The 26,755-nt window shown below is 45.0% G+C and overlaps 1 protein-coding gene across 5 annotated transcripts in view; it reads right to left on the reverse strand.

Annotated features, from left to right (window-relative positions):
* The window catches only part of CDK14 (cyclin dependent kinase 14), a 551,260-nt gene that overhangs the window by 347,653 nt on the left and 176,852 nt on the right, over nt 1–26,755 (reverse strand). For all 5 annotated transcript variants that reach the window (XM_056519057.1, XM_056519056.1, XM_056519058.1 and 2 more), the window contains one exon: nt 10,118–10,197. In XM_056519057.1, coding sequence (XP_056375032.1) covers nt 10,118–10,197 — 80 coding nt within the window. The remainder of the gene's footprint in view (nt 1–10,117; nt 10,198–26,755) is intronic.

A 26,755-nucleotide genomic window follows, 5' to 3' on the forward strand; every position in this document is an offset into this window, starting at 1 on the left:
TCCGAATCCTTGGAGCGAGTGGCGGGGGTCGTGACGTCACGGCCACGACCCTCGTGACATCATGCCACGCCCCCTCAATGCAAGTTTACGGGAGGGGACGTGGCGGCCGTGATGTCACAACCCCTGCTGTCCGCACCCAGTGTTCTAAATGAACACCGGGTGGTGCACAGACATTGCAGGGGTCCCAGCTGCGGGACCTCAGCAATCAGACATTGTATCCCCTATCCTTTGGATAGGGGATAAAATGTCTAGGGGCAGAGTACCCCTTTAAAGGGGTTATCTGGGACTTGTTCTGACATGGTGTTGCCCCCACACACAGAGAGCTCAGCTCCCATTAAAGTGAATGCCACTCTTGGGTATGGTTTGTTTTAGGTATTGTAGCTCTAACGCAGACCCTTATGTGATGTCCCAGTACAGGACATGGTCCTGTACTACCCTTAGGCCCTGTCAGATTGAGACCCTCAGTGACCTGGGGGCTCCCCTGAAAGGTCTTCCCCTGTTGTTTCCAGAATGTTATGTGTATTGCTTTAATGCCTAGACAATCTCCTAATGTATAGGTAGTACAAAGGACCTGTGGGAGGTCTTAAGACTGTTGAGACCCAATTAGGTCCTAGCAGACTATAACTACCCCTCCCCCTTATTACAATAATTAATTAAATAATAACTGACACAACAACAATTCAACTTTTTATGGGTGGGGATCGGCCACAGCTTTATTTATAAAATTACTTATATAAATAACAATTTAACTGTAACAAAGACACCGATTGGCTTCTTGCCAACCCGAGAGGTGCTGCCACACCGTCCTGTGTGGAGGTCTACCCCGGGTTGACCCCGCTTTCACCGTCTTCTTACCGCCAAGCTGTGACTTACAATAAACAGAGATACAAAAAGGGAGGGAGGGAGGGCAAAACTCCGGGTCCTGGGCAGATTGAGGGGGAAGGGAGGCACCACAGCTATAAATACCCAGGGGAGGGTCCCTGAAAGCCCGGGAAACTATTAGATCCCTGATTGGTGCACTCCTTCCCCCCCACCCATGGGACATACCACTATAGTTACCAACAAGTTTTTACAGACGGGGGAGGGGGCTAAAAACCTTGCCTGTATATTTCTTAACCCCTTAACTGCTCACCAGTCAGGGGGCAAGCTAGTTATGCACAGCTTGCCCCTCCAGGACCTGTGTAAGTCTGTCACGTTATGTTAAGCAGTGATTTGTCGTCACATGTTCTCCCAGAGAGCACCAGCTTAACCTATGACCCGCAGCTTGACCAATGGGCTTTAGTCCAGCCCCACACTATATAAAGGGGCGACCATTACAATTCACCCTCTTATGCTGCAAGCAGCTCTTCTCTTATGATCTTTGCTGAGGAACAGTTAACACCAGAGATCTCAGTGCAAGTGATCAGCATCTGGAAGACCCCAAAAGCTACAGTCATTCCAGTAAGTCTGAAGTCTATGTCTGCTGTCACTGAAACTAGTCAAGTCCTGCATATAGTCAAGTCAAGTCCAATCTCGAGTCAAGTTAACTACAAGTATATTGGTCCAGCAAGCTGTGAGGTCCTCTGGGTCCTGGCCGCCTCTCTGGGAAATCTGTCCTTAGCTGTGAAGATAATTCCATCTGTCTGATACTCAGTAAAGCCTCCGTTTGACCATTACTGGTTGTGGACTCTCATTTCACTACTAGCAACTGGGATAGCGGAGGAACCGGGAGTGTGGTGTTCCAGAACCCTAAAACCACACTGGCATCACGAACTCTAGGGGTTAACAACCTCTTGCCCTCGGGGTTAATACCATCTGACCCCACCACTCACACTGCTACACCCGTGGCCCCACCATACACCGGTGGTCCTCCATACTTACATTCCTGGATTCAGTCTTCTAGCTGCTGAAGGCCCCATTGACGTAAGCAGCGGGATAAACATTTTTACATTCCTTGCCTGCGTTCTTTGTGAGAGGTTATCGCTCTGTGTTCCATTCTGGAGCATTGTGCTGTCCCTGCATTCAGTGGTTGTGTTTGTCGTCTGGTGATATTACATCCAGTCCGCTCTTCAGATACACGGACTAAGTATCTGGCCGGCTCTTGTGTTAATGGAGTCGGCTGTTTCTGCACAACACAAAAAGGCTGGAAACATATGGGACAATGCTGTGTATTCTGCTCCACTGTAGTCCATTAACCATACACTCACTCCAATACATTTCACAATGTCCTTCCCACAAACAGAGAAAATACAATAGTGCATCCCAGCTGACCTAAAGGTAAGTCGTCTCTGGACTAGGGTACAGTCAACTCCCATTAATTAAAATAAAGACATACTAAAATGGATTAAACTTGCCACAGCAGCCATAACCGAAAGCCTCATAACCTGAACTCGCCCTCAACCCCCCCCCCCCATCCCCCCCCCCCCCCCCCACCACCACGAACGCTACACATGTATTTCTGGCTACTTACCTCCCATCCACATAGGAATTTTTTTGCTGCACAACCCATGATGCCAAGTTATAATAGTATATAATCTGCTTCTAGTACCTATGTGCACTGCCTTGTCCTGCTTTCATGCACAGGACCCACACCCCAAAGTACTACAGTGATCCCTCAACTTACAATGGCCTCGACATACAATAGTTTCAACATACAGTGGTCTTTTCTGGACCATTGTAACTTGATACCAGACTCAACATACAATGCTATGGGATCTGCGAAATGTGTCAATGGCTGGAAGAACCGACCAATCAGAATGGGCATTTCACTGGTAAAATCCCTGTATTCCTAAAGTGCATGCACTGGTGTCTGGTAGCACCCCCTACAGAACAGGAAGGTATTACATGTTCTGTACTCTTTACCTGTATTACTGAAGCGTATGCACTGACTGGTGTCTGGTAGCGCCCCCTACAGTACAGGGAGGTATTACATGTTCTGTACTACTATTAACCTATACCAGGGTTACCTGCTCCTTTGGACACCAGGTGAGGGTGACTTCATTTTACTATTCTTAGTACATTGCGTGTTCTGTACAGGACCCTGAAGAAGCTTCTCTCCTCTATATAGACCAGTGTTTCCCAAAGAGGGTGCCTCCAGGTGTTGCAAAACTACAACTCCCAGCATGCCCGGACAGCCGAAGGCTGTCCGGGCAGGCTGGGAGTTGTAGTTTTGCAACAGCTGGAGGCACCCTCTTTGGGAATCACTGAAATAGACAGTGATTTACAGCTCCCAGCAGATCTTTCTTACTTTTATATGTAAGGATTTGCTTTATCTATATTAGTTATCTACTTATTTATCTTTAATCCTCACTTTTTCCTATTTTTGGATGACATTTTGGGGCTTCAGAACCAATTACCAGGTTTCCATAGAGTTCTGGTCTCAACATACGATGGTTTCAACCATAGGCGTGCGCAGCCTATTGCATTAGGGTGTGCACCCTAAAGCACAAACTCACACCGCACGCGTGCATATATATATATATGTATATATATACGCACACAGTTAGTATAGTTCCCCCACATTAGGTGCAGTATAGTTCCCCCACATTAGGTGCAGTATAAGTCCCCGCACATTAGGTTGGCAGTACAGTTCCCCCACATTAGGTTGGCAGTACAGTTCCCCCACATTAGGTTGGCAGTACAGTTCCCCCACATTAGGTTGGCAGTACAGTTCCCCCACATTAGGTGCAGTACAGTTCCCCCACATTAGGTGCCACCTAATGTGGGGGAACTGTACTGCACCTAATGAAGGGGAACTGTACTGCACCTAATGAAGGGGAACTGTACTGCACCTAATGTGGGGGAACTGTACTGCACCTAATGTGGGGGAACTGTACTGCACCTAATGTGGGGGAACTGTACTGCACCTAATGTGGGGGAACTGTACTGCACCAGTACAGTTCCCCTACATTAAGTGCAGTACAGTTTCCCCACATTATGTGCAGAACAGTTCCCCTACATTAGGTGCAGTATAGTTCCCCCACATTAGGTGCAGTATAGTTCCCCCACATTAGGTGCAGTATAGTTCCCCCACATTAGGTGCAGTATAGTTCCCCCACATTAGGTGCAGTATAGGTCCCCCACATTAGGTGCAGTATAGTTCCCCACATTAGGTGCAGTATAGTTCCCCACATTAGGTGCAGTATAGTTCCCCACATTAGGTGCAGTATAGTTCCCCACATTAGGTGCGGTATAATTCGCCACATTAGGTGCAGTACAGTTCCCTACAAAAGCAAAATAGACATGGAGGCCACCAGCATCTGGGGGTGCTACCTTCCTACTGGCAGGAAGAGGGGGTTAATTTGAGGGTACTACCTTCTTACTGGGGGTGGGGGGTGGGGGGGGTTAATCTGGGGGTACTACCATCCTACTGGGGGGGAGGGGGTTAATCTGGGGGTACTACCTGCCTACTCGGGGCCCCAGATTAACCCCCTCCCCCCCCCTGTAGGAATGCAGTACCCCCCAGATTAACCCTATCCACCCACCCTGTTGTAAGGTAGTACCCCCCTGATGACCCCCTCTCCCCCAGTAGGATGGTAGTACCCCCAGTTTAACCCCCTCTCCCCCCTGTAGGAATGCAGTACCCCCCAGATTAACCCTATCCCCCCACCCTGTTAGAAGGTAGTACCCCCCTGATGACCCCCTCCCCCCCAGTAGGATGGTAGTACCCCCCAGTTTAACCCCCTCTCCCCCCCCCCTGTAGGAATGCAGTACCCCCCAGATTAACCCCCTCCCCCCAGACCCAGTAGGCAGGTTGAAATAACATTCACTCACTCAGAGCGGTAATCCTGCGAACCGCGTACAGTCACGTCACGCTCTGGGGCCGGCGTCCTTGAATACAGTGTGACGTCCTGATGGTCATGTGACGGCAGTAACACGCCGTCACATGACCGGACCAACTGAAGGTGAGCCAGAGCGGAGCGGGGCGGGGCACAAACAGGAGTAGGAGGCAGCGCTGTGCGGTGCGCCTGACGGACAGGCGCACCGCACAGCGGGGGTCTGGGCTGGTGAAGGACGGTCGGGCACAGATGGGGGTTGCTGCTGAGCGTCTTGGTGTCACCCGATGCGGGCCGCACCCGGGTCGCAATGCCACTGGATTAGGGTGTGCCTGGGCACACCCGGCACAACCCGTGCGCATGCCTATGGTTTCAACATACAATGGTCATCCTGGAACCAATTAATATTGTAACTTGAGGGACAAGTGTATAGTGCGATTCTTTTTATATTACTGTTATCTCTGTCCTTTCCCAGCATTCCGTGCAGCTAGAGACAATATGTCAAGTCACATGATCTCCAGGAGGCGTGGCTATGCTGCGGTGGGTGGGTAGCATTACTTTAGTGAATCTCTTCCTCCCTGCTATCCACTCACCTACTGCAGCATAGCCACTCCCCCTGAAGACCATGTGATTTGTGACATATTTGGGGGGGAGGGTTGAGGGGGATTTATCAAAACATGTCCAGAGGAAAAGTTTCTGAGTTGCCCATAGCAACCAATCAGCTTGCCGCTTTCATTTTTAAAAAGGTCTCTGAAAAATTAAAGAAGCAATCCGATTGGTTGCTATGGGCAACTCAGCAACACCCCCCAATAGGTCATAAATCACATGGTCTTCAGGGGGAGTGGCTATGCTGTAGTAGGTCAGTGGATAGCAGAGAGGAAGAGATTCACAAAAGTAGATAATATAAATATATATCACTCACGCTGGAGGAAACTGTGGGCTATATCCTTGCTGCGTTGCTCCTGTACGCTTCCCTGTAAGGCGTACAACTAGTGAATAATACAAAATTTTTAAAAAAAAGGAGTACGCGCTAGGAAAAATAGCAATAGTAAGGTAAACTGAATGGAACAGTGTCCTACCTTGCAATAAGTAGTGTGGTACTGGACTGAAGCTCATCGAGCTACTTACCACGAGGACGGAAGCAGGTTGAGATGCTACCGGCCGGAGCGTTCTCCCGCTATTCCCATTTGAGGACCATCACCCTGAAAAAGCGACGTCCCTGACTAGCAACGGACATCAGCGCTGGAGCACCCTCCAAACGGGCCCACTGTGGAAGGACTTATCTTGTACTCCTAGAAAGTGCCGCAATACAATTATATTCTCCAGTAATATATCACATACAGTGGTCCCTCAACATACGATGGTAATTCGTTCCAAACGAGCCATCGTTTGTCGAATCCATCGTATGTTGAGGGATTCATGCAATGTAAAGTATAGGAAGCTGTACTCACCTGTCCCCGGCGCTCGAGATGGTGTCCCCGGGCCTCCGCTGGGCTCTCCGCTGTCTTCTCCGGTCCTCCGCTGTCTTCTCCGCTCCTCCGCTGTCTTCTCCGCTCCTCCGCTGTCTTCTCCGCTCCTCCGCTGTCTTCTCCGCTCCTCCGCTGTCTTCTCCGCTCCTCCGCTGTCTTCTCCGCTCCTCCGCTGTCTTCTCCGCTCCTCCGCTGTCTTCCCCGATCCTCTGCTTTCTTCCGCAAGGCCTTACTGGGCCTGCGTAGCGACGTCATTACGCCGCTGCGTACGCCATTCCTATTGGATGACGTGCGCAGCAGCGTATTGACGTCATCGGAGAGGGCCGAGAAGACACCGGAAGACCAGCGCTGGACCCGGAGGGCACCCCGGAGCATCATGGAGGGGTAAGTAATACTTACCGCACCACACAGGGAACATTAAGCTGCTATCCGGCAGCAGCTTAAGCATTTGGCGCTGCTGGATAGCACTTAATGCGATGGCCCCGACATAAAAAAGCATCGTATGTCGATTTCATCATATGTCGGGGCCATCGTAGGTCGGGGGGGTCACTGTATTCTATTATAGGTACTTGAACGGCTACTACCCATTTTATTATTTATCACAACCACTCGTTTATTTGCTAAAACATCTCTGTTGTGTTCATATTCCGGAGGACCACTGCTTCAGTCCAGTACCACACTACTTATTGCAAGGTAGGACACTGTTCCATTCAGTTTACCTTACTATTGCTATTTTTCCTAGCGCGTACTCCTATTTTTTCTAATTTTGTAAGATTCACAAAAGTAATGCTACCCACCCACCGCAGCATAGCCACGCCTCCTGGAGATCATGTGACTTTTGACATATTGTCTCTGGCTGCACGGAATGCTGGGAAAGGTCAGAGACAACAGTAATATAAAAAAGTAACCATGTAGTAAATAACTCCAGGCACGAGATCCATCACCCAATGCCTTCCAAATCATCCTCAAAACATCTCTTCATTTTCTGCTTTATCACAGATTTTACCGACCTCCGACGAGTGAAAAATGCGCTCAGCATCTATGTGGTCATCAAGCCAATGTCTCCAATGAAACGCGGATTCATACATTTTTCGTTTTTTTTTCCTTTTTTCTCGCTTCTATCAGACACCCCGGGGGGGCGCAGGTTATATCATACAGACATGAATAAGTAAATCTCAGACAACAATAGGGTCCTGACATCCTTTATGTCTCTACAGAGGCATCTTACCGCTTTCTTCTTCATTTTTGTTCCGTACAACCTGTAATTGCCGTCTAACAAAGAGCGCGATCGGTTGACTCGGCAGGTTACTAGATTTATACCAGAAAGTCTCTTAGCGGGAGGGATTCGTGATTTTTTTTTTCTATTTTTTTTTTTTCTTTAATAAAACAATGCAACGCTGAACAAAAAGACGGGCGCACAATAGCGACAGAGATTATACAACGTTCTGGGGTTTGCATACGCACAGATACAAGGTAACAAAAAAATAACAAGAAAGAAGATATCCTACAGCTGGAACAGAAGTTATCTCGGGTAGACATCAAAGGTTGGGTTTTTACATGAGCGGCATTAAAGATAAAGGCTTCAGTACACCCTGCGCTTTCACTTTGCAGACATTTTCTGTACATAGCACTATAGGCTATAGGAATCTCATTAAAGGGAATAACACGCTTAGGTCAGGCTTTTAACATTTTATTCCATTTTTGGGTTTTTCTTTTTATATATATATATATATATATATATATATATATATATATATATACACACACACACATTAGTTAGGAGTAGCCGTATTAGTCCATAAGCGGTTATATATAATATATATATATATATATATATATATATATATATATATATTTCTGAAATTAGCCATTTGTAAAAAAATTTAAAATAAAATAGCTTAAAGGGCTACTATGCCCACAGACATCTAATGGATAGGGGATAAGATGTCTGATCGCGGAGGTTTTGCCACTGGGACCCGCGCCATTTCCATGCAGCAGCAGCAGTGTGTTTAGAATGCTGGGTATGGGCGGCTGGAGAGGTGACGTCACGCCCCCTCCCAAAGACATGAATGGAGGGAGCGTAGTGTGACGTCACGAAGGGGCGAGGTGTGACGTCACCTCTCTGGCCGCCCAAACCAGGAGCATGGCGTGATGTCAAAAAGGGGCGAAGCGTGAGGTCACTTCTCCGGCCGCCCAAACCCAGCGTTCTAAACATACTGTATAATGCCGGTGCGGCACGGATGCTACACAGAGATCGCGGGGGTCCCAGTGGCGGGAATGGCCCCTGCGATCAAATATCTTATCCCCTAGCCTTTGGATAGGGGATAAGATGTCTGTGGGTGGAGTACCCCTTTAAAATTTCCAGCTTTCTGCAGCTAACCTTGTTTTTAGCTTTGCTATATGAACTGGGACATGGTCAGCAGAGTCATCTCATTATCATTAGTGGAAAGAAGGAAATATTTTATAAAACTTTTTTAAGATGTTACCGTGTGACCTGAAAGGTATCAATCAGTGAGGGTTTTGGGTGCTTAGAACTCAACCAGTGACTAAAACTAAGGGGCAGAATGGTTCATCTGAGCGTTGACCCTCTTCTTTTTTGTTTGGTCCTCCTCACGCTCATAGTAAGTAAGCTCATACACCACTCTCTCTGTTCCATTGACAACTGCTGGAGGCAGGGTAATATTGTTTAAATCAAGTTTTTGTGTTCAACATATTTTTAAAGAATTTTTGGTGACAATTTTTCTAATTTTCCATTTGACTATCTATATTTAAAACAATCCTGAAATCTTGCGCTTTTTTTTATTCTTTCCACTAAGACTAAAACGAAGCGGAGACTTCCTGTCCTGTCTGTGATGATAAGGAGGCGGCTACTGGAAAATGATCTGTACAGGATTACAGTGAAAGGTGACACCAGTAGATAGAGCATACAAAAAGGAGCTCAGCCTCCCCCTCCCTGTAGAATGACCTTTGCACAGGTCACAGAGTATGCCCAGTATTGTTTCACATTTATGTCAATGGGACAACTCCAGTTGTCCGTGGGGTTTGCTGTAATGCATATATCTAAATTCTGATATACTGTAACTGCTCCGGCAAGATGGCTGCCGCCATAATACTGGACTAAAGATGCAAAAGAAAAATGACAAATCAGAAAAACTAAAATTTAAAATAAAGAAATAAAATAACATGTTTAAAATATGTGGCTCTCATTAATAAAACAAAATTAGGTGCTACATTCCCTTAAAGATGCTCTATTAAACCCTTGTGTCAAACCTTGGTCTCTTTGGGAGGAGCAGTACTCCATCTCTTGCTTTAGATACTTTTCTTTCAATACAATCACACAAATCAAATTATTTTTGTCAAATTTTGGACTTCAGCCATCAAATTAAATGGGTATTCCGGTGATTTTTTTTTTTTTTAAATCAACTGGTGCCAAAAAAGTTAAACAGATTTGTAAATTATCTTTACTTAAAAATCTTATTCCTTCCAGTACTTATCTGCTGCTGTATACTACAGAGGAAGTTGTGTAGTTCTCTCCAGTCTGACCACAGTGCTCTCTGCTGACTCCTCTGTCCATGTCAGGGACTGTCCAGAGCAGGAACAAAGTCCCATAGCAATCCTCTTCTACTCCGGACAGTTCCTGACACAAACAGAGGTGTCAGCAGAGAGCACTGTGGTCCGACTGGAAAGAACTACACATCTTCTCTGGAGCATACAGCAGCTTATAACTACTGGAAGGATTAAGATTTTTAAATAGAAGTAATTTAAAAATCTCTATAACTTTTTGGCACCAGTTGATTAAAAAAATAGTTTTTCATCAGAGTACCCTTTTAATGCGTGTGATTCCACAGTATACTAGAATATCAGCCACAAAAAAAGATCGACATGCGGCCTTACCTTCCCTGATGGCCGTGAATGGAGTTCCTTCCTCTTCTTGCAGCCTTATCACCTTCAGTGCCACCAACTTTCCGTTCACTCTGAAACCGATCAGGAGAAATAATAAATTACAGGGAGATATAATGTGTGAGATTCTTAGAATGTTTATGGTATTATAAAGTAACAAAGACAATAATGAAGAGGAGAAAATAGGATTAATAAAGTAGCCTGAAAATGGGGGTAGTATTGTTTGACAATTGCAAAACTGATTTCCCTCTTCTATAGGTAGGTGCGTTGTGAAGAAAAAATATGTAATTTCTTAAATTAATTTTTGAACTCTAAATTGTGTACCTGTCGCTTTAAAAACTTTTGACATGACCAGTTGAGACATGTCAAAAGTTTCGATCGGTGGGGGTCTGTGTTAGATCGAAACGGGAGAAAAGTGCAACTGACCGAAACAATCCCATAGAACAATGTTGCCCAACCAGGGTGTCTCCAGCTGTTTCAAAACTACAACTCCCAGCATGTCCAGACAGCCAATGGTGTTTCTTCCTCACCCATAAGGCTGTAATTGCTACTAAATCTCAGGAGACGAGTTATAAGATCCTGTCTCAATGGTACCGACAACACTTCATTGCTGGTTCCCCTGTCCGAGCTATTGTTGGCGCTGTGGTGGTGACGGGGTACTATGACGCTTATTTGGTGGAGTTGCCCCAAACTTTTGTCTTTTTGTCTGGTCTTTCTCTTCTGTGTCTCTTTTTCTTTTTGTTTTCTCATTGTCTCTCCAATGTTTTCCTTTGCTATTTTCTACCGTATGTAAAGGACATATGTCCTGTAGAATATATTATTATGGTGAGCTTGAGGGGTAATGGTGAACAGGGGTGTTGCAGAGTGGTAGTGTAGGGTATAGGATTAACCCTTAATTGTCGTGACGCCAGGGTGCGGGCTTCCTCAATGCAATTAGTCCTACCACCACCCGTCCCACAAACGATAGGGAGGAATAAAGGATTGTCCACAGCAGGAGTTGAAGTAAACCAGGAATAACTTTACTGCAGATTTTATGCAGGTGCGGAAAATATACAGTCTTTTGCCAGAGGACCGTGATACAGGCTCCTCACAGGTTTGTTGGGACTTGATAATTGAATGAGCTTGGATTTTGCTATCCGCTGTGCCACTGAATTTAGGGGTGGTTTTGGGTTCAGTAGTCACGCAGGATTTGTAGGTTTTGAGCTGGATTAACTCACGATTTTGATGGCTGCTGAAGTAGAGGCTTCAGGCCTAGCTTGTCTTGAAGCAGTAATAACAGATCTGCTTTCTCTGATATCCCGGGGGTAAGAACATAAAAAAAGACCAAGATTAAGTGGCAGCAGACCCTTATATATGAAGGGGGCAGGATCAAATCTCATTGGTGGTGCAAATCTGTCAGTCCTGACCTGAGGCATTATGGGCATATCACATGACCCAAAGGTCCTTGAACCTTAGCATAACACAATTTATTAACAGTCACATGACTTAAGGTCCTGTACATCAATATACTATAATAGAAAAATATATAAATATATACATTAAACACAGTATTAAGAGGCGACTAGGGGTTAGCCCTCCAGGAGAGGCCTGATAGCATGGAGGGACTCTGGCTGTGGGGACTTTAGACAGAGGGACAGGACCAAGTCATGTACCGTGACACCACATTATGTCCTTTACCTACGTTTGTTTACCATCTCTTGCTCCCCTGCCTTATTGCCTGGGCTCCCCTTAATCTCTGCCTACCCTGATCCTTTTACCTGCTTTCTCTACTGCCCTGGCATTGGGGTGGGCTACTCACCAGTCTATGCTCCCAGATTTATTGTTATCTTAGCATAGCGGTTTTATTGTTCTGCATTATATTGCTTTCTGCTTCTTCGGAGCCGTTTTATATTTTGGCCTACCAGGCCGTTGCTTTATTGTTTTGCTTGATCATTTGGGACAATGTACTCTTTGGGTCTGTTCAACAAACTTCTTTTGAATTTGAAAAAAATAAAAAACAAAAACAAACAAAAAAGGTTTGCTACTGCAACAACATTTTTGAGTGGAATATTTCTGCTGGATTTTGCTAAAAAATTGCACCCTGGGACAACCTTTTCAGCGCTAAGAATGCTTGGATATGTGCCTTCGCCATTGACGACAATTCATATGCAAGTGGATCCGCCGGAATTTGAATATCCATGGCGATATTCAGCAGTGTGCATGGAGCAGCAGAATTCGATTGAAAACAATAGGAGGCTGCTGTATCGGAATTTTCACTCGGTAATTCCGTGGTGTGAACCTGGCCTTAGCAACAAGTGTAGTCATTATCAAAACTAGAAAAACAATGACAGTGCAATGATAAACTACATCAAATGATACTAAACGTGTCTCCTTACAAATAAGACATGATGTGGGGGAGGGGCATGAAATCATAAAAGAGATGAAAAATCCTTATTCTATTAGAAAAGTCAACACAATGCAAAAAAAAATAAAAAATTCTGAAAGTCGTGTTTTATGAAGCAAGTCTTTGTCTTTCCCTGAATTCTTATGAAATATTCAGCATGGAGATTTACTGAGTCCCACTCCCATTACCATCTATTTGTCAGCCACAGTAACCTTAAATAACTTCCCCTACAAACAGGGAATGTGTGTTAATAAAAGAGGAAAGTCATTGGTTACCTCTCACCGGTCTCAGACTATTGATCAGTATTGGCAGGAGATAGGCGAGCCGACCGTTGTGACATGTCCAATAAATAAAAACATTTCTAGAGAGACCGTCTTATCTCTTCCGGATTCTATTAGACTTGGAAAGATACCAGATCTGTACTATAGTAGTACTAAACAAAGCCGCAGGAGCACTGTACAGTAGTCAGGCCTGGGACAAAGCCAAACGTTCCCATACCCAGGGCAAAGATTTGGCTTGGTGGTTCGCCTTCTCCATAAAATACATAGAACCATAGAAACATAGAATGTGTCGGCAGATAAGAACCATTCGGCCCATCTAGTCTGCCCAATAATCTGAATACTATGAATAGTCCCTGGGCCTATCTTATATGACGGATAGCCTTATGCCTATCCCTATCTTATGTGAAGGATAGCCTTATGGCTATCCCTATCTCTCCATATTTTATATGAAGGATAGTCTTATGCCTATACCTATCTTATATGAAGAATAGCCTATGCCTATCCCTATCTTATATGAAGGATATCCTTATACCTATCCCATATCTTATATGAAGGATATCCTTATACCTATCCCATATCTTATATAAAGAATAGCCTTATGGCTATCCCTATCTCTCCCTATCTTATATGAAGGATAGTCTTATACCTATCCCTATCTTATATGAAGGATATCCTTATACCTATCCCATATCTCATATAAAGAATAGCCTTATGGCTATCCCTATCTCTCCCTATCTTATATGAAGGATAGCCTTATGCCTATCCCTATCTTATATGAAGGATAGCCTTATGCCTATCCCTATCTTATATGAAGGATAGCCTTGTGTCTATCCCATATCTTATATAAAGGATAGCTAATGTCTATCCCTATCGTATATGAAGAATAGCCTTATACCTAGGAAGGATAATATTACGTCTATCCTAAATACAAGTCCCAGAACGCTGATGTGCATATATGAATTTGTAGTTTATCGGTGAAATCATACATTAGTTACATAGTTTATAAGGTTGAAAGAAGTTCTGTCAAGTTCAACCTATAACCCTACTATACTGATCAGGAGGAAGGAAAAAACTGCTCGTGAGGCTGATGCCAATTGCCCCAAGACAAATGAAAATATCCCTTCTCGGTAGCACTGCTGTTGGGTGGTGGGCCCACTCTCCTTTACCAAGGAATTTACAGTGCAAAATGTATGTATTCCTATTTTTAATGAAACTCCTGAAAGCCCATGTCCACCCATTGTTGTGTCACTGGTGGATCTCCATACCCAGCACTTCTGTCTGTCCCGTCCTCAGATACATCACTGGTACAGAACCTTTTCCTCAAGGTTCCAGTCTAACAACCACTAAACTATTAATTATTCTAAGATTCTCCCCTGCATTGACTTTCCCAGTTCTCTGCATTCTCCACCAGTCCCATAGACGTTGAATGTATCGGGGCACCTGCATGACCACTGTTCCATTCTAGTGATCATAGGGACCCCAGAGATCACACATTTATCATGTATCTTATGGATAGGGTTATAGGGTAACCCATTAATAATATATGCCCAAAATACAGTCGGTACTTCAGAGCTGTATACACAGTTCTGCTGGTCATCACAGCTACTTTAAAAGGGGTACTCGGGTGAAAAATATTCTTTTTTTAAATTAAACAGATTTGTAAATTACTTCTATTAAAAAAATCGTAATCCTTCCAGTACTTATCAGCTGCTGTATGCTCCACAGGAAGTTCTTTTCTTTTTAAATTTCTTTCCAGTCTGACCACAGTGCTCTTTGCTGACAGATCAGGAGCAAATCCCCTTGCAAACCTATCCTGCTCTTGACAGTTCCTGAGACAGACAAAGGTGTCAGCAGAGAGCACTGTGACCAGACAGAAAAATGTAAAAAGATAAGAACTCATCTGTAGTATACAGCAGCTGATAAGTACTGGAAGAATTCATTTTTTCTAATCAACTGGTGCCATAACGTTAAACAGATTTGTAAATTACTTCTATTAAACAATCTTGTTTTTCACCAGAGTACCCCTTTAACTCCTTAAGGACCGGGCGCTTTTCGATTTTTGCTCTTTTGTTTTTTCCTCCTTACCTTTAAAAAAATCATAACTCTTAAAATTTTGCACCTAAAAATCTGTATTAGGGCTTATTTTTTGCGCCACCAATTCTACTTTGTAATGATATCAGTCATTTTACCCAAAAATCTACGGCGAAATGGGAAAAAAAATCATTGTGCGACAAAATTGAAAAAATACAGCCATTTTGTAACTTTTGGGGGCTTCCGTTTCTACGTAGTACATTTTTTGGTAAAAATGACACCTTATCTTTATTCTCTAGGTCCATACGGTTAAAATGATACCCTACTTATATCGGTTTGATTTTGTCGTACTTCAGAAAAAAATCATAACTACATGCAGGAAAATGTATACGTTTAAAATTGTCATCTTCTGACCCCTATAACTTTTTTATTTTTCCGTGTTCAGGGCGCTCTGATGGTTCATTTTTTGCGCCGTGATCTGAAGTTTTTGTCGGTACCATTTTTGCATTGATCTGACTTTTTGATCGCTTTTTATTCATCTTTTCAGGATATAAAAAGTGACCAAAAATATACGCTATTTTGGACTTTGGAATTTTTTTGCGCGTACGCCATTGGCCGTGCGGTTTAATTAGCAGTATATTTCTTTTAATTTGGACATTTCCACACGCGGCGATACCACATGTTTATTTTTGTTTTATTTACACTGTTTTTTTTTTATTATTGGAAATGCCGGGTGATTCAAACTTTTATTAGGGGAAGGGATAATTCAAAGGGTTAATGATTTTTTTTACACTTTTCTTTTGCAATATTATAGCCCCCATAGGGAGCTATAACATTGCATTTACTGATCTTTAACAGTGTTCAATGCATCTCCATAGGGAAGTGGCACAAGGGGATAGAGGGGGAATAAAATGGCACAGGGGGTGTAAAATAGCGGGTGATGAATTTGCACAGGGGGCAATAAAGGGGAAATTAAATAGCACAGGGGGGATCAAGAGGAAATTATGTGGCTCATGGGGTAATTAATAAAGGGGGGGGGATGATTTGGCACAGGGGGGATAAATCAGGGAAGGAGGGGGGCTGAATGATCGGGCCAGCGGACGTACAGAAGCAGGAGACCACTGTTTAAACATTGGTATTCTGCTTCTGTGCTGGGCCTTCTGCAGGGGGGTGCATTGGGGGCCCAGGCCCTTTACTGGGGTATTGGCTGTACGCCCTGATGGCGGGGCCCTGTATTCAAAGTAGTCAAAAGAAAAGGGGTCCTGGCACTCGTCTTCTTGCAAATCTCAAAATAATTTATTTATGCAAAATGCATATCATACAGGGCAGTGTATATATGAATTTTGCATAAATAAATTATTTTGAGATTTGCAAGAATACCAGTGCCGGGACCCCTTTTATTCTGATTATTTCTATACCTGGTCCTCGGGCACCAACTACCTATTGCGGTGCCAACCTTCCTTGGACTTTGCCTGTGTTCAAAGTAGGGCCGGTTCATAAGCCTGGTTGCCCCTAATGGGAGTGTTTTGTCTCCTATTGTCCCTTATTGGGTGTGTCCATGTCCCCTATTTGGAGGGTATAAATACATTTAATCTTATGGGACTCTGTTGGGGAATTAAAAACTGTCCGCCATCGGGAGGTGTCCCCTAAGGGAGATTTTACTGTAACTAGAAGCTAAAGGGTCTGAAGAAGCATGTTCAGCGCACACGCAACAGCTGTCACCCATTTGTCTTAGCACAGTCCTTGGGTATTCCGCGGACCCGTTCCCACTGCAGAATTTCATGTGCTCAAAGAAAGAACATGTTCGTTTTTTGGGCAGCAGTCCGTGAACACTGCATAGCCATCAATGGTGATGGTGATGGAATTCTGCGAGCGGAGATTCCGTTCACATTACTCAATGTGAACATACCCATAGAGGAAGGAGCGGGACAACTTTTTGACAGGAGTGAACATGTGACCATATACTTTTTATTTTTTATAATGCAGTTTGGCTAAAGGAAACTGTTAACCCCTTACATTCTGTATGCATGTTTAACCAGAGAAACACAGAAAATACATTTACATCGTAATAATACATTTGGGGCCTGCATGATATCTCTAAATGCTTTTAAAAAGCAACTAAATAAGGTAAAATGTATGTGGTATGGGGTGTGAGATGCAGAGCAGATGGAATCACCCTAGGGGCAGATGGCATTAACCTCTTGTATTCGTGACGCCAGGGCGTGGTTTATCCTCCACACCACCCGAAGGTATACCGCTGGATCCTGGGCTAGGCACGGGGGCAATAATGACTCCGACGCCAAGTTACGGACAGCGGTAGCTTTACTGAGTGACCGATGGTACAGTCTATACAGTGTAGCCAGGCCCACAGAGGTGACCAGTGACTTCAGAGACCTTAAATGGGCACTCTCATTAAAACTATTTTTTTGCTATTGCACTTCTTATGGTAAATAAAAAATATTTCTAATATACTTTGTTTAAAAAAATTGAGTTTTCTATGTTTTATTTGTGCTTAAAAAAGCTCAAGAGCGCATTTTCCCCCATCTTATACAAAGACTTAGGACCGAGGTCCAAACACAGAAAGTGCAGCCTGGAGTGCTGAGGGGGGTCCAACCCACAGCATAAGCAGTTAAGTGTGAGAGGAGCTGTGATTGGATGAGGCTGGACACACCCCCCTCAGCACTCCAGGCTGCACTTCCTGTGTTTGGGCTTCGGTCCAAAGTCTGTGTATAAGATGGGGGGGAAAATGTGCTCTTGAGATTTTTTTAAAGCACAAATAAAACATAGAAAACTTATTTTTTAAACAAAGTACATTAGAAATATTTTTTAATTACCATAAGGAGTGCAATAGCAAAAATTAGTTTTAATGAGAGTGACCATTTAAGGGCTTGCTGGGACTTGCAGTGATTTTGGACAATTCAGTGCAGGCCACGTTGACTTGACAATAGATGACAGGGACTGACTTGACTTGACTGTAGACAGACTAAGCTGTGACTTTAGCTTACTTGTAGACTAATAGCTTGTGGCTGCAGCCTTGACTTGATGTGTGGTGGCCCAGTACGGGAGGTGTTACCCCGTACCCTTGCTGCCCTGTCCGGCAGCCTCCCTTCAGTGTCCCCTGGGCCCCTTGTGCTTGTTTCCCACCGAGAAGGTGACTGTAGAGCAGATCTTGGAAGGACTGTACCAGGTATTTGAGTCACATTCTCCATCAGAGGTACGTCTCCAGATGTATGAAAGGCGAAAGAAGCCAGGTGAGACCTTGAGAGCATATGCCGTAGCCCTACAGAATGCCCTAGAGCAGTGGACTTCAACCTGCGGACCTCCAGATGTTGCAAAACTACAACTCCCAGCATGCCCGGACAGCCAACGGCTGTCCGGGCATGCTGGGAGTTGTAGTTTTGCAACGTCTGGACGTCCGCAGGTTGAAGACCACTGCCCTAGAGACTGTTCAAAAGTTAGATGGTATAACTCCCGAACAGGGCAACAAGGTGTTAATGGACAGATTTATTGATGGGGCTCATAATAAGTGGGACAAAGCCCAGCTGTGAATGTTAGCGGTCCAAAACCCCAACATGTCATTGCCGGCTATCAAAAGACTGGCTATCCAAGTTATTGAGTCTGGGAATGAGTTAGAGGAAGTTTGTGCACCCCTTACACCCCTCCAAGAGCCACTAGGGGCGGTAGCCAGACCTATACCACCACCGTCACCAACCCTCCGCCCCGGTGTCCTCTACTTTGCCAGCCAACGCAGCCTCAGATTTACTGAGTGTTAGGCAGGACATTGAACAACTAACTAAGGCTGTGAAGGAGCTTGCCACTGTGGTGTCCCGGTACCGTATTGCATACCGTACCTTGGTTAGGGGTCCCCAAAGTCAGAGTTCCTAGTAACTGTGGGGGTCCGCTTCCCTAGTCATCCCCTAGTCACCCCTCATCTAGTTAATATTTTATTAAATTACATGTAAATGCTGTATATAATATGTATGCTTACCTTCATAGTGTCGCAGGACCTTAGGTCATGTGATTCGGGTTAGAACTCTATGGTAGGTAAATGGACCGTTGGAGGTTCATGGGTCATGTGATTACCCATAACACTTTGTAAAGCTGATTGACAGATGGTCTGGACCAATCCTAAAACGGCCAGCCCCTGCCCATATAAGGGAGCTGCAGCCAATAGTCGCTCTCTTGGATTCCGGATCGTTGGAAAGTCAAGATCTGCGCAATTTACAACAAATATTGGGCCAAAGCCTGCCGGCCTCGGCCTGAAGCTAAACAGTGAGTTCTTACAACTTCCCCGCTTATGCTAGCGAGACCTCTGGACCTAAACATAACCCTAAATCCAGCGGATCTGCTCATACTAAATCCTACTAAGCTAAAGAACTTACAAAAGTCCCAACCATACGTCAATCTCAGCTGCGCTGTACATAGACTTTGTTATAAGGACTGTTCCTGTTATCCCATGTTACAGAAAATCTTCAGTAAAGTTTCCGAAAGTTTTCAGCAAAGCTCTGGTTGTGGACATTGCATTTATTCTACATCTCCCTATCGCTTATGGGAAGGGTGCCGATAGGCCAAGCATCACAGTATTAACCCTCACCCTGGCGTCACGACTGACAAGAGTTAATTATACCCGTGATATACCTCACAGCAACACCCCAATTGCCATTCACCCCCCAAGGCACCACACCACCCAGGCTGCTCCACCTGACCGTGAACCGCCGCCTGCCTAGAAAACCTTCCCCTGCTCCTGCTCCCCGCAATTTCAATTACCGCAATCCTCCACCCAATAGACCCTCGGGACTCAAAGACCCTTTTGCAATTACTCTAATAAGTCAGGACATTGGAAAATGCAGTACTGGGATTTAAACGGATTTCCCCTGAGGTCGAGGACCGGCCCTCAGGAAAACAGTCACCAGGTCCAATCCCAAACATCAGTACTCCCACTTTATGTCGCCTCCTGCCCCTATATAAAAGTTATTGTAGAAGGTGTACTGTTGGAGGCGTTGATAAATAAAGGCTCGCGAGTGTCTACTATACCTAAAAGTATTTTCTATCAGCATTGTGATGCTAGTTTATTGTGTGAGCCTGATGATGTTAACTTCCAAGTAGTTGAGAGCAATGGGCAACCAGTCCCCAGACATGGATACTGGGAGCCAACTATTCAGTTGGTAAAGCATGTACTTACCGGGCAGGGAGCGATTGTAACTAATGTGACAGATAAGGGGTCTGCTGACTTTATATTGGGGATGAACATTGTGAAAAATTGTTTTGCTGAAATATTAAATGCCTTGCATGCCTCTCTTCCCCATCTGTCCCCTTCAGGCCAGCGGGCTGTGCAGCACCACTTGAAAGTTCTACAGGCGGAGCAGAAGTTTGCCAACAGGCAAGGTGAAATCTGCCGAGCACGAGTTCAAGACATCAGGTCAGTGACCTTACAACCCAACACGGAGATCATCATCTGGTGTCGTGCACGTCCCGGAGTCAAGAATAGGGACTATCAAGCCCTGCTGGAACCCATGCAATGGGAAGATCATCCTCTGGTTCGAGCTGCGAGAAGCCTTGTCACTGTCACCAATGGAAGAGTCCTGGTGCAGTTAGTAAACCTGTCTAAATCTGCTACGGTCTTACTCAAATACACCCCAGTAGCACAGCTCTACCTCCTAGAGTCAAAGGGCATTGTGACGGAACGTCTGGTGGCCAGACAGCGTGCATCCATGCTGAAGGATCTGGCGGGAGCCCTTCAGAGCCCTGGTGGGCACAATTCCAGGTTGGGCAAGACACTTCCCCAAGGGACCAAGTCAATGGAATCATCAACGTCGCCAAGAGGTATCATGAGGCTTTCAGCAAGCACCCCACAGACTTCGGGTAGGCTTCAATAATCCAGCACCGAATCCCCACAGTCCACCTATCAAGGTTAGACACCGTCCAGTCGCGCCAGGCATGTATTAGACTGTCAAGAAGATGTTGGCCGACATGAAAAAGGTAGACGTGATCCAAGAGAGTCAGAGCCCCTGGGCGGCGCCACTTTTCCTGCTTAAAAAGAAAGACAAACCATCCGCTTCTGTGGCGACTACAGGAAACTGAATAATGTTACACACAAGGACGCCTACCTGTTGCCAAGGATCGAGGAGTCACTCACAGCCCTCGGGTGTGCTGCTTACTTCTCCACCCTGGACTTAACCAGTGGATACTGGCAAGTATTTAACCCTGGATACTGGCAAGTATTTAATACTGGACGATTGACCAATATCTTTCCACTCTTTGGGCCCTCAGCCCTTCTACAATTTCAGCCCCATGGGCTTCTCTTCTGGCTCTCTCGGACAGGGCCGTCGGAACTGGGGGATGGCACTTCCCTGGCAGGGGAAGATGGTGCTCCATCATATATTGTATCAGTCCAGTCTCATGGCCAAACAACCACATAGGTAATGGTGGCAACCGGGGACATACAGCAGACATCTGGACCTTGGGGCGTTTGCTCTGGGCTAGTGGTAGAAGGAGGAGTAGATAAAAGTGGCCTCAGCAGGGGTACTCACTTCTGACTCCTCGGTGTGGATTTCGGCCCAGGACCCCCAGGTCCGGTGGTGAGGGAACAGCCTCACCGGTGATGATCCTCTTGAAGATCTCGGCGTACCCTCCGCCGGGGTTGCTGGCCAGTCTCCATCATCCTCGGGCAGCGAGACTTGGTAACAGGCCTCCTCGGCCCCGATGGAGATCCTCTGGAGACGGTGAGCTAACTCTTGAAACGTGCGCTGCGGCAACTTTCCGGGCCCCGACACCATCTTGGGACTCTCCAACCTTGTGCTTACCTGTTCCACCATGTTGCTCCACTTGCTGACTTCCAGCAAACAGAGAATCCGGAGGCGCTGCTCCTTTTATGCAGGGCTTCGGGAAAATGGCGTGCGGTGTAGCGCTGAATTCCGCTCCGCCGCAACAAGGGGCGGATCTGTACAGTTCCAGTTTGACATCGATACAGCAACATGGTTTCCACGCCCAGGGTTGGTACGCTGACCAGCGCAGCACATCTTTAACCCTTGCAGATACAGGCTACACTTTGTAACACAACATAGCTTCAGACCTGATCTTGCACATGGTTGACACAGTACTTGAACGCTTCACAATGGCCGACAACAGTCTTTTCTTCACCTCCCCCTCTATTTCACAAGCGCCTCGGGTAAAACACTTGTCACTAGTAAAGTCCCGTACACTTTCGGCCGCAAATTTTATTCGCATCGGCATGCAATTTTCTGACAATACTGGACACAGTTCAGACTGGGGAGGACATGTCGCATAAGGCACACACCTGTATCCTGTTCGTAGGACACAAAAAGTTGTGTTAAAGGTGTGACAAGATACAGGACAGATGGAATTACCCTAGGGGCAGATGGCATTAACCCCTTGCATTTGTGACACCAGGGCGTGGTTTATCCTCAATACCACCTAAAGGTATACCGCTATATCCTGGGCAAGGCACGGGGGCAATAATGGGTAACAATCACATGACACCTCACATGACAACTGTGATCACATGTTAACCTTTCTTAAAGATACAACATTCTTATATACATAACATAGGGGATAATATATAATTACAGTAGAACAGATGCAGGGGGGCCCAGGGGACACTACAGGGAGGCTGCCTGACAGGACAGCAAGGGTACGGGGTAACAACTCCCGTACAGGGCCACCAGTAAAAAAAAATAATAATCAAGGCGATACATTCTCGTTAACTTTATTGTGTGGGATTTTATGGTTATAAAATATGCATGCATTGTATGTTTTATGACATTTATTTAATAAAAGGTTTTTTTTCAGCGTTTTTAATTAACTTCATAATTAAATTGCTTTGGTCCCATGAGGGGACTTTGGTATTCGATTTTTTTATTTTTAATCCAATTTAGCTACATGTTCCAATGTTTATTTGCACGTTCATATAAAATGCATAGGCATCTGTTACACATAACCTTCCCTGGCACGCGTTCTGTCAGGATAGCCTGCGGAGCCATTTTTGAGCCCCAGGTTATCTATATAAAACCGTCAACCCTGTTGACTTCTATCCTTTGTTTACATTCCGTTGGGGGGGTAGATGGGGCACTAATTCCCATTAAAGAGATGCAGCTGATATATAAAGAATTACTTTTATGCAATGCTCCATGGGAAAAAAATATGCAAATTAGATCGCCTTCAAAAGAAGGTATTTCATGTTATGCAACTTTAAAGTAGTGTTTTCCAAACAGTGTGTCTCCAGCTGTTGCAAGACTACAACTCCCAGAATGCCTGGACAGCCTTCAGCTGTCCAGGGCATGCTGGAACTTGTAGTTTTGCAACAGCTGGAGGCACACTCTTTGAAAAACACTCCTCTAAAAAGGTAGAGTCAACCTTAAAGGGGAACTCCGACCCTAGACATCTTATCCCCTATCCAAAGGATAGGGGATAAGATGTCTGATCGCAGGGGTTCCGCCGCTGGGACCCCAGCGATCTCTGTGCAGCACCTGGTGTTCATTTAGAACACTGGGTGCGGGTGGCGGGATTTTGACGTCCCTTAATGTAATGTCAGGCCACGCCCCCCTCAATGAAAGTCTATGGGAGGGGGTGTGGTGCCATAGACTTGCATTGAGGGGGCATGATGTGTAGTCACGAGGGCGTTGCCGTGACATCCCCAGCCCGCCGCCCGCTCCGGAACACAATGTTCTGAACGCTGGGGCAGCGGTGTACCCAATTTATATTTTTGCATTTTCGTTTTTTCCTCCTCCCCTTTTAAGGGTGCATTCACACGCTTTTACTAGCAGCGGGTTTTACGCTGTGGGAAACCTGCTGAGAGTTACGCTACCATTGATTTGAATGGTCCACAGACATTTAAATCAATGGTAGCGTATCTCGCCGCGGGTTTTCCGCAGCGGGAAACCCGCTGCTAGCTACTGGCGTGTGAACGCACCCTTAGAGACAAAACTCTTATTTTTTCATCCACAGACCCATATGAGGGATTTTTTACTTTTTAATGACACTTTTCATTTTACCATCTCTTTATTCTGGGGGTCAATACGATTAATACGATACCCATGTTTAAATGTTTTTCTATTACTGTACTATACTAACCCCTAGAACTCATTTTTTTCATATATACGGGCTGTATAAGGGCTTAATTTTTTTTGCGCTGCGATCTGTCGTTTTTATCGGTACCATTTTTATTTTGATTGAAAGTTTTGATTGCTTCTTATTCGTTTTTTTTCTCTGACACAGGATGTGACAAAAAATCTGCCTTTTTGGGGTTGGTATTTCTTTACATTTATGCCGTTTACCAAGCGGGATCATAAACATTATATTTGAATAGTTTGGACATTTCCGCACCCATTGATACCCGGTGATTTTTTTAAGGGAAAAAATGGTGATTTATATTTTTATTAGGCTGAGGGGTTTTAAAAAACACTTTTTAATATTTACCGTATTTTTCGCCCTATAGGACGCACCGGCGTATAAGACGCACCCAATTTATAGGTGCAATATCTAAAAAAATAAAGATTTTGAACCCAATAGTGGCTGTCCGGGCATGCTGGGAGTTGTAGTTTTGCAACATCTGGAGGTCCGCAGATTGAAGACCACTGCATAGGAGGTAATACTCACGTGTCCCCGCCGCTCCGGACCCGTCACCGCTGCCCTGGATGTCGCTCCATCGCTGTCGCCGTGTCCCCGTCGCTCTGGAACGTCTCTGCTGCCGGCCGGGTATCCTCGCTCTCCGTCGCCGCCATCACGTCGTCACGCACGCCGACGCACGGATGACGAGGAAGGAGAGCGCCGGCCATACAGGGGATCCCTGAATGGAGAAGACACCGAGGAGGCAGGTAAGGTCCCTCCTGGTGTCCTGTAAGCACTAACCCGGCTATTCAGTCGGGCTGTTCGGGACCGCCACGGTGAAATTGCGGCGGTCCCGAACAGCCCGACTGAACAGCCGGGTTAGTGTCACTTTCCCTTCAGATGCGGCAGTCAGCTTTGATCGCCACGTCTGAAGGGTTAATACAGGGCATCACCGCGATCGGTGATGTCCTGTATTAGCCGCGGGTCCCGGCCGTTGATGGCCGCAGGGACTGCCGCGATAGGGGTGTATTCGCCGTATAAGACGCACCGACTTTTCCCCCCCCAGTCTAATACGGCGAAAAATACGGTATTTTACACTTTTTAAGTCCCTTCCGGGAACTTTTAATTGCAATCTTTAGATTGCTATGTAATGTTCAGTACTATGTAATATCATACTACCGATCAGTACTATCGACGATCTTCCTGTACTGTCTGGCTCTGGAAGCTGCGGAGGAAGATAGGCCATCCTGCACGGGATAGGCGGGTGCTTCGGATAAGTGGCGGGTGCTTTGGATGCTGGCTGGCTACTAACTTTTTTGCAGTGGGCAGATGAGTGGCACCCACATCAAGAGGGCACTCTAGGCAGCTGCCTATTTTGCCTATAGGCAGAACCTGCCCTGTATGATTATTTTGACAGGTCTAATAATTGAAATGGGCGCTGTCATTACAAAAAAAAATTATATGTTGCATTGATATCTCAAAAGTTTTTAATTGGTCGGGGTCTGAGTGTTTAGACCCTGATCGTTTACAAGAATGAGCCGGGAGAAGTGTGTCACATGACCTGTACAGACTCGTAATGTAAGTCTATGGGCAGTCCAGTTCTCATAGAAACAGAGCGCACATACGTTCACTTGTTCTCGCCATTGCTTTAGGGTCTGGACAACCGACCCCAACCAATGCAAGCTTTGGACATGTCCCTTTTTCTTTTGACAGGTACACTTTAAAGGGGTACTCCGGTGAAAACCTTTTTTCTTTTAAATCAACTGATGGCAGAAAGTTAAACATATTTGTAAATTACTTCTTTTAAAAAATCTTAATCCTTCCAGTACTTATTAGCTGCTGAATGCTACAGAGGAAATACCTTTCTTTTTGGAACACTGATGACATCACGAACACAGTGCTCTCTGCTGACATCTCTGTCCATTTTAGCAACCATGCATAGCAGATGCATAGCAGATGTATGCTAAGGGCAGCATGGTGGCTCAGTGGTTAGCACTGCTGCCTTGCAGTGCTGGGGACTTGGGTTCAAATCCCACTAAGGACAACAATAAATAAAGCATTATTATTATTATAATAACGTCAGCAGAGAGAACTGTGCTCGTGATGTCATCAGAGACCATTCCAAAAAGAAAATAATTTCCTCTGTAGTATTCAGCAGCTAATAAGTACAGGAAGGATTAAATTTTTTTTTAATAGAAGTAATTTACAAATATGTTTAAAAGAAAAAAGGTTTTCACCGGAGTACCCCTTTAAGGCTAAGTTTCCACTTGGTTTTTTTTCTGGCAGTTTTTGGATTTCTGCCACTGCAGTTTTTGAGCCAAAGCCAGAAATGTATTAAAAAGGAATAGGACATATAAAGGAAGGACTTATACTTTTCCTCTCTTATGGATCCACTTCTGAACTTGGCTCAAAAACTGCAGTGGCAGTTTTCCAAAAACTGCCAGAAAAAAACCCAAGTGGAAACCTAGCCTAAAGGGGTTATCCAGAACTAGAAAAACTGAGCTGCAAAACCACACTGTACTGCAGTTTAAGAAATCAGTTCTGTTCCATTAAAGCGAATGAAGACAAGTTGTAATACTACACACAGCCTGCGGACAGGTGCGGTGCTGTTCGAGAAATTATCTCTGTTTTGCTATTGCTGGATAACCCATTTAACTATGTATTCCTGAAGAACAGATATGACCACATATTATTCCTTTTTTGTATACAACTAGTAATAGTAGGGAATATAATTTTGCACACAGCCTATAAAAAACATTTAGGAAAAAAAAGGCTCTGTTAAAAAATAAAATTAAAAAAAAGATAAAAAAATGTCCACGATTAGTCGATTAATAATTTACACACAAGGATGTCTGCTTACAAGAAATTTTA

The sequence above is a fragment of the Hyla sarda genome, chromosome 5, assembly GCF_029499605.1.
Source record: "Hyla sarda isolate aHylSar1 chromosome 5, aHylSar1.hap1, whole genome shotgun sequence".
Lineage (NCBI taxonomy): Eukaryota > Metazoa > Chordata > Amphibia > Anura > Hylidae > Hyla > Hyla sarda.